Source organism: Myotis davidii, unplaced genomic scaffold (assembly GCF_000327345.1).
Source record: "Myotis davidii unplaced genomic scaffold, ASM32734v1 scaffold363, whole genome shotgun sequence".
In the NCBI taxonomy this organism is placed as follows: Eukaryota; Metazoa; Chordata; class Mammalia; order Chiroptera; family Vespertilionidae; genus Myotis; species Myotis davidii.
Window position 1 is genome coordinate 2,068,455 of NW_006294069.1, and position 11,441 is coordinate 2,079,895.

The following is an 11,441-nucleotide window of genomic DNA, read 5'->3' on the forward strand; positions in this document are numbered from 1 at the left end:
GCCCCTCCAGCAAAGCCTCGGCTGTTTGTGGGTGTCCAGGGGCAGAGGGGGAGGCGCAGGGCATCAGATGAAGCCGGGCGGGGGGCCGGGTGCCCATGCCCCATCTGAACTGCTCTGTATGGGACCCAAGTTTGTACCCCAGACCATGGGGGGCCATGGCAGGGGGAGCTCAGGCCCGGGCTCCTCACCAGCTGGCGGTTAGGCCCTAGGAGTTCTTGGTTGGTGCCCCAGACGGCAGGACAGGGAGGGGCGGGAGGTGGACGGGAGCCCTGGGAGACTCGCTGGGACCATAGTTCTCGGCAGAAAAAGTTCGGGAAGAGGCCCGTGCCGAGCTGTCCCAGTTCCTGTCTTCGCCAACATTCCTTTCGGCAACTCCACCCTGCAGTGGGGGAGGCAGGGGCGGTTAAGTATGGCTGTCGCCTCTGTCCAGGGCAGCTGTGCGGCTGTGGTCTGTGTGCCGGAGGCCCCAGGGCGTGCGGAGCATCACTCGGCCTCTGAGGTCAGGGCACGGCTGGGATCGCAGCAGGCATGTGGCACAACATGCAAACAGTCCTCCCCTTCCCTCCTCAAGAAAAATGCAAAGACCCCTCCTCCGTCTGAGGGGCTGGATGCTGCTCCTGCTGGCAGTATACGCTGCTGCTCGGTAGATGCCAGGAAAGTGGGGATGAGAAAGAAGCCAGAACACGGGGCCAGTGCCAGGCTGTGTCCATGAGGCTAAACCACATTATTCACTGGTTTCAAGGCCATTTCGTTTCCTTCCTTCCTCTGGCTTTTCCCATCGGATGTGGACTGCAAAGGGGTGACAGAGGTTCCCTCTGAGTTGGTGCTTTTGGAGCCTGGGGACAGGTGGGCCCTTGGCAGTCACGGTCCTGTCCTCCGTGGGGTGAAGGGGTTGGGTGGGAACGCCGGCTGGCCAGGGCTGCCTATGCTGGCCGAGCCCTGGTCACTTCTATTTCTTCTGAACTGTAAAGAAAAGGACCGTTATGCAGAGCAGAGCTCAGAGCACGGGGGCCTCGGGGCCCTGTTTGGAGGATTGGGGTGTTTGTTTCCTCGTGGGACAGGGCCACAGGGACCACCTGGTTGGGGGCTCTTGGTGGAGCCGAACTCCTGCCATGAGAGGACGGAGGCCCGTGAGCCCTGAACACAGAGGCATCTGTGCTGGGGTTTCCTAGTGGACGCCAACAGTTCCCTCTGCCATATTGAGTTCAGTGGTTGTCATGTGCCATCGAAAGAGTCATGGCTGCCCGGCCAGTGTGGCTCAGTGGTTGAGCGTTGACTCAGAAACCAAGAGGTCACCGGTTCAATTCCCGGTCAGGGCACATGCCCAGGTTGCGGGCTCGATTCCCAACGGGGGCCACACAGGAGGCATCTGATCGATGGTGTTCCTCTCTCATCAATGTTTCTATCTCTCATCCCTCTCCCTCCTCTCTCTCTAAAAATCAATAAGAATGTATTTTTTTTTTTAAAATAGTCATGGCTCACATGACAGGCAGCAGCAGGACAAAGGCATCACAGGCGACGGAGGCCTCGTGGGTGATACTGAGCTAATGCCCCGGGCGGGTGGGTTCCTGCCTCTCACGTACCTGCGTGTCTATCAGATTCAGATCGTGGAACGTGCTTCAATCCAGGCACACAGGAAGCGGACGACCTGGGTTTTGAACCTGACAGGCTGATCACCAATCCGACCTCTTCCCTCTCCTCAGTGGCCACGGTTGCCCATGACCCCAGGGCTGCATCCCAGGCTTTCTGCCCCCACGTTGAACACCCCGTCGCCTAGACCAGTGCCTCTCACACCTTAATGACTAGGCTGGGAACCTTAGTGAGATGCAGATTCTGGTTCAGTGGGTCTGGGTGGGGCCCGAGAGTCTGCATTTCTGACACGTTCCCGGGGTCGGCAGCCACTGCCGCTGCTCCAAGGAGCCCATCTAGGGGAGCAAGGCCTTTCGGGAAAAGCCTGGGGTGGTCACTGCAAGGGGCAGAGATCCCTGGGGACTTCCGTGTGTGTGTGTGTGTGTGTGTGTGTGTGTGTGTGTGTGTGTCTGTCTTTCTGTCTGGCTTCTTTCTGTCTGGGGAGCTGCATGAGCCTTTTGAGCCGCCGGAGTCACCCTTGGAAATGGCTCCCCTGCTTGGAGAACTTCCTTGGGCCGCCTCTGGGTGCTCACAAATGTGTTCCTCTCTGGCTTCCACCGTGTGCATTGTTACTTCCGGCCTGTCCTGGCTGTCTCGGCTCCATTTACCAAGACGGACACATCCGCCATCTCGGCTGATGCTCACCAAGCCTCTTCCTACTGCTTTAGACAGGAAGCCCCTCGGGTGCAACTGGACAGCCAGCCGCCCGGGGCATGGCCATCAGAGCCTCTGGATCCTGGGCCTGTGCTCTTCCTTTTTTAAAAATATGTTTTTATTGATTTTTAGAGAGAGAGGAAGGGAGAGAGCTAGAAACACCCATGAGAGAGAAACATCACTGATTGGCTGTGGACTGGGCATCGAGCCTGCAACCTGGGCACGTGCCCTGACTCGTGACCTCTTGGTTCCTGGGTCACACTCCCCCCCCTCCCCTTTCCTTGTAACCCGCTTTCCAGGAATAGACAAGGCGCACAGCCAGCCGACTCAGCTGGCTATGCCTGGAGCTGAGTTGCTTTTGGGGAATGAGAGGATAGGCTGTGGTCCCCACAGGCCCTTACCTCCCCCCACTGCCCCTGCCCCAGAGGCTAGGCCACACCCCGGGCTGGCACGTGGCTGGGCCTCACCTGCAAAGTTCACGGTCACGGCCACAATGATGATGATGATCCCCATGATGATGAAGGTGATGCTGAGCAGCCGGGCCAGGCGGCCCAGCCTCCGGGCCCCGTCGATGTCCCCCTGCTGCACGCTACTTCGAGACTGCGGAGAGAGGGGGTGGCAGGGACCTCTGGAAGGCTGTCCTCACAGCCCTGTGGGGCCCCTGGAACACACCCGGTCCCACTGCAGCCCTCACTCCAGCCGCCCCCTCAGGGGAGAGGAAGTGGCCTGGATTCAAGGGGCCGGGACCCTAACCAAGCCTGGCCCTCGCCGGCTGAGGACAGCTGGAAGCAGAACCAAGCACTGCAGAGTCACAGAACCACTGGGTGGCAGAGTGCAGACTGAGGGCCTGAGAGGGAGGCCCAGGTCCAGGCTGCATTGAGCTGGTGGGACAGGTAAGCCAGGCCCCTCCAGACCCCAGGCCTCGGCTCACTGCGGTGGCTGTGGCTTTCTCCGTGGCCTGCCGGGCCCGTCTCCTTTTCGCTGTGAGCTCCCTCTGCCACAGAAGAAAAAAAAAATCCCCGGTTCTCCCTTCCCACCCGGGAACCACATCCTAGTTCAACCAAACCCCTTCCTGGCTCAGACCAGAAAGGCAGGAGTCTCAGGTTTGAACCAAGAGGGCTGGGGCTGGGGCTGGGGCTGGGGGAGCCACACTCCCCCTCAGTGAGCTCGGTGTTTCTTGGCCCTATTTAGTGTGAAGTCAGGTGGATGAGGGCAGGAACAGAGAGCGTCCTGGGGGGCCCAGTAGGGGTGTGTCCCAGGCATCTCCATCGACTTATGCCCCTGCCAGGAGCACATGTCAACTTGCTGGCAAGGGCTGACCCGCAACCTCCAGCTCTAGAACTCCCAGGTGTTTGACTTCTGGAACAGGCATGCGCAGCAATCCTCCGAAATAAATATTTGGTTATTTATTTTCTGATTATTTGAGACCCCTGAGTTCAGAATGGACATGCGGTCAAGCACCTTGATGATGACGATTTATCGAGTCCTTATTTTGTACCAGGCAGCTGGCTAAGGCCTGGACCTACGTTATCTCATTCAGCCACAGAGCCACCCTAAGAGGTGGGCAGTGTTGCCTTTTTAATTTTTTTTACTGTTTTAACTCTTTATTATGGACCTGTCTGAAACAAGATGCGCAGGAGAGCAAGGAGCGATTCCGTTTAGATCAGTGTCACGTGCTAGAGTCCCAGCGCCTAGCTCACGGCCTGGTGGAGAGGCTGGCCTCCATGGGGATCCCACACACAGAGGTACCACTGCCACTGTGGGTTGTGTTACAAAAGAGGAATGGCTTCCAGCGGCCCCTCTGGCCGTGTGCGATCAGAGAGGAGGCTGGCCTTCAGGAGCTGCTGCAAACGTGCAGCAAGGTGATGGTGGCTCCTTTAAATACAGCTCCCCGTATCTTCCGTGGCCCCCGCTGTCCACAGACCAAAGGCTGAACTCAGGTTCGCTTTGCATTTTCTGATTTTATCCTCTCCTGTCTCCTCCGCCCTCTGGGCCTGGTCGGTCTGAGCCCCTCGGGCATGAGCACTGGCGCCACATGCCTGTGCTGTTTCTCATGCCTGCATTCTTTCTCCACAGCACCACATGGCCACCTCCTCTCCAGCCCTCAAGGGCTGGCTCCAATGCCGCCCCCTCCGTGAAGCAGCCAAGATCCCCCCACCTTCACTGGAATAATCATTGTCCCTTACATTATGGAAAATCTACCTTATCTTAGGAAGCATGGTAAATGCTTGCCAGCCATTAGAGCAGTGGTTCTCAACCTTCTGGCCCTTTAAATACAGTTCCTCCTGTTGTGACCCAACCATAAAATTATTTTCGTTGCTACTTCATAACTGTCATGTTGCTACTGTTATGAATCGTCATGTAAATATCTGATGTGCAGGATGGTCTTAGGCAACCCCTGTGAAAGGGTCGTTCGACCGCCACCAAAGGGGTCGCGACCCACAGGTTGAGAACCGCTGAGTTAGAGCAAGGGTGGGGAATGTCTGGCCCTACCATGGCATTAAGGGTGAATTAATTTAAATGTTTGGCCAAATACAGCAGGCTAATTTTTAAGTTGCTGACTTTGTATGGCCTGCAAATCATGTTATAAATACCCAAATGGCCCTGGACAGAAAAAAAGGCTCCCCACCCCTGCCCTGGACCATCTCATCCTCATACCATAGGAGTTAGGGGCTGTTACCAGGCATTTAAGGTGAGGAGCTGGGACATGCAGGCCTTCTGAGAGAAGCAACTGGAGACATGGAGCAAGGCCGGACCAGGAAGGGCCCTGGGCCTAGCTGGTTTGGCTCAGTGGATAGAGCATTGGCGCTGGGACCAAAGGGTTCCGGGTTCAATATCAGCCAAGGGCATATATCTAAGTTGCAGGCTTGATCCCTGGCCCTGGCCAGGACTCGAATGGGAGGCAACCATTCCATGTGTCTCAGTGGCATGCTCAGTGTTCAGAGCAGATTCTTGAAGGACATGAGCACTAGCCCACGCCACCCCCAGCTCTCTGCATGGCCAGCCCAGGTCACCAAACTCTGTCCCACCCAGGCAACATTGCGGGGGAGGGAGGCCAGCATACAGGAAGGCTTCCGGGATTCCCAGGAAGCCTGGGTTTAGAGATTCTGGGGCTTCCTGGAGTCACGACCAAGGGACTCATTCTCAGGGGTAAGCCTGGCAGGCTGGGGAAGGGGAGCAGCGCTTGAGATGAGTCCTGCCCCCCACTTTGCAGAGAAATAGTTGTGAGTGCAGCAATGATTCAGGACCATGGAGAGAGGAGCACACGGGGCTGGCTGGGAATGGGACATGGACAGGGGGAGGCCACAGGGAGAATTTTCCCGGTCACTCTAAGCCCAGTCTCTCCTCTTCATCCACAGAACCATCGGTCCTTGCTTCCCAGCCATGCGTGTTCCCAGCGTAGCTACCTCAACGGGGACTCTCCGGCTCTGAGGAACACGCATGACTGGGAAGCAAGGACTGATGATAAAGAAGAGAGACCGGGCTTAGTGTGACCGGGAAAATTCTCCCTGTGGCCTCTCCCAGTCCGTAGAAGCTCCTCACCACTGGCTGGCACTCACTTCTGAAGCCCCCCCCCCCCATCAATTACCAAGTGAAAGACCCATTCCCTGCCCACGGGGATGGAGGGAGACCCTTCATCTATTTTCATCGGGAAAGTACCAGCTGCTCTCTCATCCCCACTTAGTGGCTTCGTCTTCGTGTACAAAATGGCTTAAGTCGAAGGCACAATAATCATTTCAGTGATGATTATAATGGCTGTGAATTAATAGATCTTCTGTGATTGCAATGGCTGTGGGAATGGTGAGGGAGAAAATGAATTCAAGTTAATAGATCAGGGAAGAAAGATTGAAAAGAGTCTGAGAGTGGGTCGGGGGTGGGGAGGATGCTGGGGAGAGCTTCATCCGCCCTCAGGCTCAGGCCAAACCCCAGCAGATCTGAGACTGACAAGAGGTGCCAGGGCTGGTCAGTGATTAGTCCTTCCGGGGAGGTCAAGCGCCTCCCCGCAGGATAGGATAAAGCAGGGGGATGCCCTCTCCATGCCCCCTGCACAGCCCTCTCTCTGCAGCCCTGCAGTGGTTTCCGCCAAGCCCTGCCTGCAAGCTAACCCTTCCATGGCTGAAGAGTGGCGAAGAGTAGAGGGGGGATACGTGGTGATGGACGGAGACTTGACTTGGGGTGGGGAACACACCGGACCGCGTACGGATGATGTGTTGTAGAACTGTGCACCTGAGACCAATGTAATTTTCTTAGCCGGGGTCACCCCAGTCCACTCATTTTTTAAAAAGAGTGGGGAGGAACGGTGGAGGTTCCAGGGGAGGAGTCAGAGCAGCTGCTGTGGCGGGTGGGAAGGAACTGGAAATGCTGAGGGGCCTGAGATAGCAGCTGTTTACCAACCGATTCTGAAGTTTTTCAACATGTTAAGCCGGCTGACCGGCTGACCAGCAGCCTGGCTGGGACTCTTGCTGAGTGACGGGATGAAGGCACAAATGGATGAACGTGAGCCTGCACCATGTCAGTTAAATAACGAGGTCACCAAAGTGCCTACGGAAGGAGGTGTTGAAGCTCCCACATTTGCAGAAACAACCTACAGAGGAGGGGCTGCGGGAGGCTCCCCAAAACCACAGACAGGGCTGCCCAACTCCCCTGGGTGGTGTCTGAGGGTGAGACTTCATTATCCCCAAACTAGTTGAGGTCAGAACTGCCTGTCCCCTGGGGGTCTGCCCTTCCCTCTGATGTTGCAGTTTCATTTCGAGTTCATAATAACAGCACCCACTCCATTAACTCCGTGCCCGCTCAGGGCGAGGTGTTTTCACACATAGTAATTCATGAGCCCTCCCAATAACCCCATGAGGTAGATGGTTTATTAAACCTATTTTGCAGAAGAGGAAACGGGCTAAGGAAGGAGGCTGCGTGACTTGGACATGGTCGGGTGGCGTAAAAGAGACAGAGCTGGGAAGCTCCCCCGGGTCTACCTGATGCTTATTTTATCACCTTTGTCCACTGAAGGCCCGCTGCCTGGGGTCCAGCTCCAGGATCTGGACAGCAGATGTTGCCGGCTTTGAGGAGCAAGGCCATTTCTCAGCTTGACCCGGAAGTAAAATGGATGAAGTCAGCCTTGCCCTGGCCACCCCAGGAGGCTCACGGGAGGCTGCAGTTCTGGCACACGGCTGAGTCTGGACAACTCTGCAGGTACAGCCCTGATCCCCCAGCCCTGGTCACAGCAGGCCACAAAGCCACAGAGAGAAGGGCCTACTGGTCCATTGCTCTTCCACTGATGGAGTTGGGGGGAGGGAGAGAACAGTGGGGAGGAGGTTTATGGGGGCGCAGGGGAAGAGGGGAGGAAGTGGAATTCTTCCCTCCCCGCACAGATGCCTGAACCATTTGGCTTTCCTGGGAGGGACACACCATCCTCATCCCCAGGGGTAGATGCAGGGTGGGACCAGGGAGAGAACACGGGATTCAGCATCCAGCGGTGTGACCGTGGGCCCGGTGCTGTTCTGCACATCTCAGTGGTCTCATCTGTGAAGTGGGCACAATTAGCCGGACTCTGTCAGCCTCATCTTAGGGTTTGTTCTGCGGGCAGTGTGCTCTAGACAAGCTGCCAGGACTGGGGCTCTCCCTCCACCCTGGGTCAACGGCTTGATTCTCCACTTGGGAACCAGAGCGGGGACTTCAGGGGAGCAGTCCTCAATGTGGAGAGCGGCTACAGCGTTTGGACAGGTTCGAGCCTCGGACTAATGAGAGGGCACAGTCCTCTCGTGGCCACGTGCAAGTCCCAGCTTGGAGGGCAGAGCCCTCCCAGCACAATTATAGCCAACAGCTGTGGTTGTGAGCTTGAACCTATGGTCCGAACACGTGGCCCCACGTGCCTGAGTGATGTGGGCTTGGTAGAGTTCAGGTGCATGTAACTGAGTAGGATCGAAACACACGAGAACGTTGTAAACATCTTGACCACGCCCTTACTTTGCCTCGTGGCATCTGGCTATAAAATACTTGGCTTGTAGTCCATGGCGCCGTCTCTCCATCTGGGAGCAGCATCCCACCCAGACCCAGCGTTCTTCTCTTGTCTGTCTTTTCTCCATCCTTCACCGCCCCCTCTCAGGGCCCCTGAACCTGGCTGAGCTGGCATGGCACATAAGGCGCCCTGGGGCTGAGTATGCCATGGCCGTGCCGGCTCGCCACACCTGAAGTCAGTCCCCAGGACGTGGAGACACCGGCACAGGAGACTCACTCCCTTTCTGTACTCTCCGGCCCTCCTGCCCCCTGGCTGTCTGGGTGGGACCCAGTGACTCAGCCCTAGATGAACACCTGACCCCCCTCCCTGGGAAATGGGCGTTTCCTCTGAACTAAACTGGTTCCCAGAAGAGGGAAGACTACTGTGGGCACCCCCAATAACGCTCCCCGCCTGGCACCCCTGACCCAGGAGCAGGCTGCGGAGTGGGCAGGAAAAGAGTGTGGGCTCCAGGTGTCGTGGGCCCCCGTCGCTAGCAGGTTATTTCACACGTCCATCTGCACTGGACTTCCTCGTCTGCAAACTGAGAGCAATAGCAATACCTGGGCCTCACAGGGCTAGAGTCTGGATTCCATGCGATCATATACATCTAACGTGTTTGGACCTGTGCCTAAGGTCTAGCAAGCACACGGTGAGGGTGGTAATGTTATCCCTCACCCTGGGCGTCCTCAGTTCCTTCTCTCTGGCTCGAGGCTCCCTTTAGGAATTCACTTCCACAGCTACACTCCACCCTTGCCTTGGCTGCTCCTCTGAAATCCCACCCCAGTCTCTCTCTCACCCTCACGCTCTCATAGCACCTGCCCACTGACTTCTTTGAGCCCCAGCCTGTGACCGACCTCCTCTCTTCCGAGGCTACTACCACCTTCCTGGCCTCACTGCCTCCCGGCCCAGCCCGATGCCTGGGTGGGTCATCTCAGCCACCCTGGCTAGCATCTTCTGGCCCCGCCCTGGTGGCGATTCTGCCATCCCAGGCATGGGTGGGCCCAATGTCACCTCAGTGACCCTGTACCTACAGCTGGAGAAGAGCCACACCACCACGCAGGCCGATCACACTCAGACCCCTGGTCCCAGCCTCAGCCGAGCCCTCGGGCCATGGACCTGGCTGTCCCTAGTCACCTCTCCTCCCCTTATTTCTCAGCAAACAACCCCGCCCTCCGGGTCCCTGGTGGCATGGACCTCACGCAGCATGAACGACTGACTCCCTTCTCTTTGAGGATTTCCATCCGCTTCCTCCCTCGTGGCCTCTCCTCCCAGCTCCCAGGACGGAGGTCTTTCTTCTGGACCCCATCTCTCCGCTCTTCAGGGACCTCGCCTCACCCATCACCTCTCTTTTTTTAAAAAAAAAAATATTTTTATTGATTTCAAAGAGGAAGGGAGAGAGAGATAGAAACATCAATGATGAGAGAGAATCATCAATCAGCTGCCTCCTGCACACTCCCTGCTGGTGACCGAGCCAGCAACCCGGTAATGGAACCATGACCTCCTGGGTCATGGGTCGATGCTCAACCACTGACCCACACTGGCCAGGCCACCGCTCTCATTTTGCCTAAGCGTCTCCATCACCAGGGTCACCAGGGATCTATAAATGGACAAGCCAGTGGGCACCCATCCCTATTGAGCCTGATCTCGCTGCGGCGTTTGACGACTCCCTCCTTCTTCAAACTCCCTCCTCCCTGGTGTCTCCCCCTCTTCTTCAGTTTTCCCACCTTCTGGAATCTTCTTCCCAACACCCTTTTCTGCCCACTCCCCCTGCCCACCCCTCAAGTACTGTGTGCCCAGAGCTTTCTCTACGATAAGTGCCACTGTTTTTGAGTTGACTTCCCGGGGGTCCAAAGCAAGCATTGCTCCCCACTCCTCAGCGACTCCCTCCTCAGCGCCCTCCCTCCTCAGCCCACGGCTTGGTTCGGCCTCGCCTCCTGCTGCACTGTCTCAGGGGCCTCCTGCGGGGTCTCCCTGTCCCCGTCCGTCCGGCCTGCTCTCGTTCGTTCCCCACAATGGTTTGGTTTTAAAATATGAACTGACCACATCACGCCTCTGATTACAATCTTTATTTTATTTATTTATTTTTAATACTTTTAAAATTAAATTCAGAGAGAATGGGACAGGGAGAGAGAGAGACAAATATCAACGATGAGATAGAATCACTGATTGGCTGCCTCTTGCACGCCCCTACTGGGGATCGAGCCCACACCCCAGCATGTGCCCCTGACTGGAATGGGACCTGGGGCCCTTTGGTTGGAAGGCCTGCGCTCTATCCACTGAGCCAAACCAGCTAGTGCTGCTTAAAATCTTTAGAAGCTCCTCAGAGCCACTCGGATAAAAGTTAAATTCCTAGCCTGGTCTGCGTGGCTCAGTGGTTGAGCGTCGACCTATGAACCAGGAGGTCACGGTTCAATTCTCGGTCAGGGCACATGCCAGGGGCGTGGGCTCACGCCCCAGTGAGGGGTGTGCAGAAGGCAGCTTGATCAATGATTCATTCTCTCTCTCTCCCTCTCTCCCTCTCCCTTCTCCGAAATCAATAAAAATACATATTTTTAAAAAACCTTAAATTCCTAGAGCAGGTCCTTGCCCACCTCCCCTGACCACCACACTCTCACCTCCTTCTCATGCCAAATAGACCAGATCTTTTCCAGCTGCTTCCCAAATGCCTACCATGGTGCCTGGTGCATAAAAAGACACCCCCCCCCCACACCCCTTACTTTTTTCCAAACAAGCAATGTGCCATTCAAGGGAATGAATGTCGACTGAATGAACGCTTGTGTCACCACTTTCAGAGGTTCCACCTGCCCCTTGCCCTGGTCCAGGCCCGTTCATCCCTCACCTGCACTTTCGCAAAGGCACCCTGTCCCGGATGCCAGGCTCAGAGGGGCCCCTTTGGCCCCTCCTTTCACCTTACACGAGACTGACCCACCAACATGGAAATCTGACCACACCCCTCTCTGGCTCCAAACCCTCCCGTGGCTAAGCTACCGCACGGGTGAAGCCTGCACGCTCGCTGCCACTGGAAGAAGCCAGTCCCGTAGCCAATTCTCTCTCATCCTTGATGACTCAATGTGTAGAAAATGTCCAGAAGAGGCGAACCCACACAGAAAGAGCAGCGGCCGCGTAGGCTTGGGAGGGATGGAGAGTGAGGTGTGTGTGGCGG

The 11,441-nt window shown here is 56.5% G+C and overlaps 1 protein-coding gene across 1 annotated transcript in view; it reads right to left on the reverse strand.

Moving 5' to 3' along the window:
- Positions 1 to 23: 23 nt before the first annotated feature.
- The window catches only part of TUSC5 (tumor suppressor candidate 5), a 16,092-nt gene continuing 4,674 nt past the window's right edge, over positions 24 to 11,441 (reverse strand). Inside the window, exons 2-3 of the mRNA XM_006768073.2 lie at positions 2,751 to 2,883; positions 24 to 963 (exon numbers count right to left, since the gene is read on the reverse strand). Coding sequence (XP_006768136.1) covers positions 950 to 963; positions 2,751 to 2,883 — 147 coding nt within the window. The 3' untranslated portion in view covers positions 24 to 949. The remainder of the gene's footprint in view (positions 964 to 2,750; positions 2,884 to 11,441) is intronic.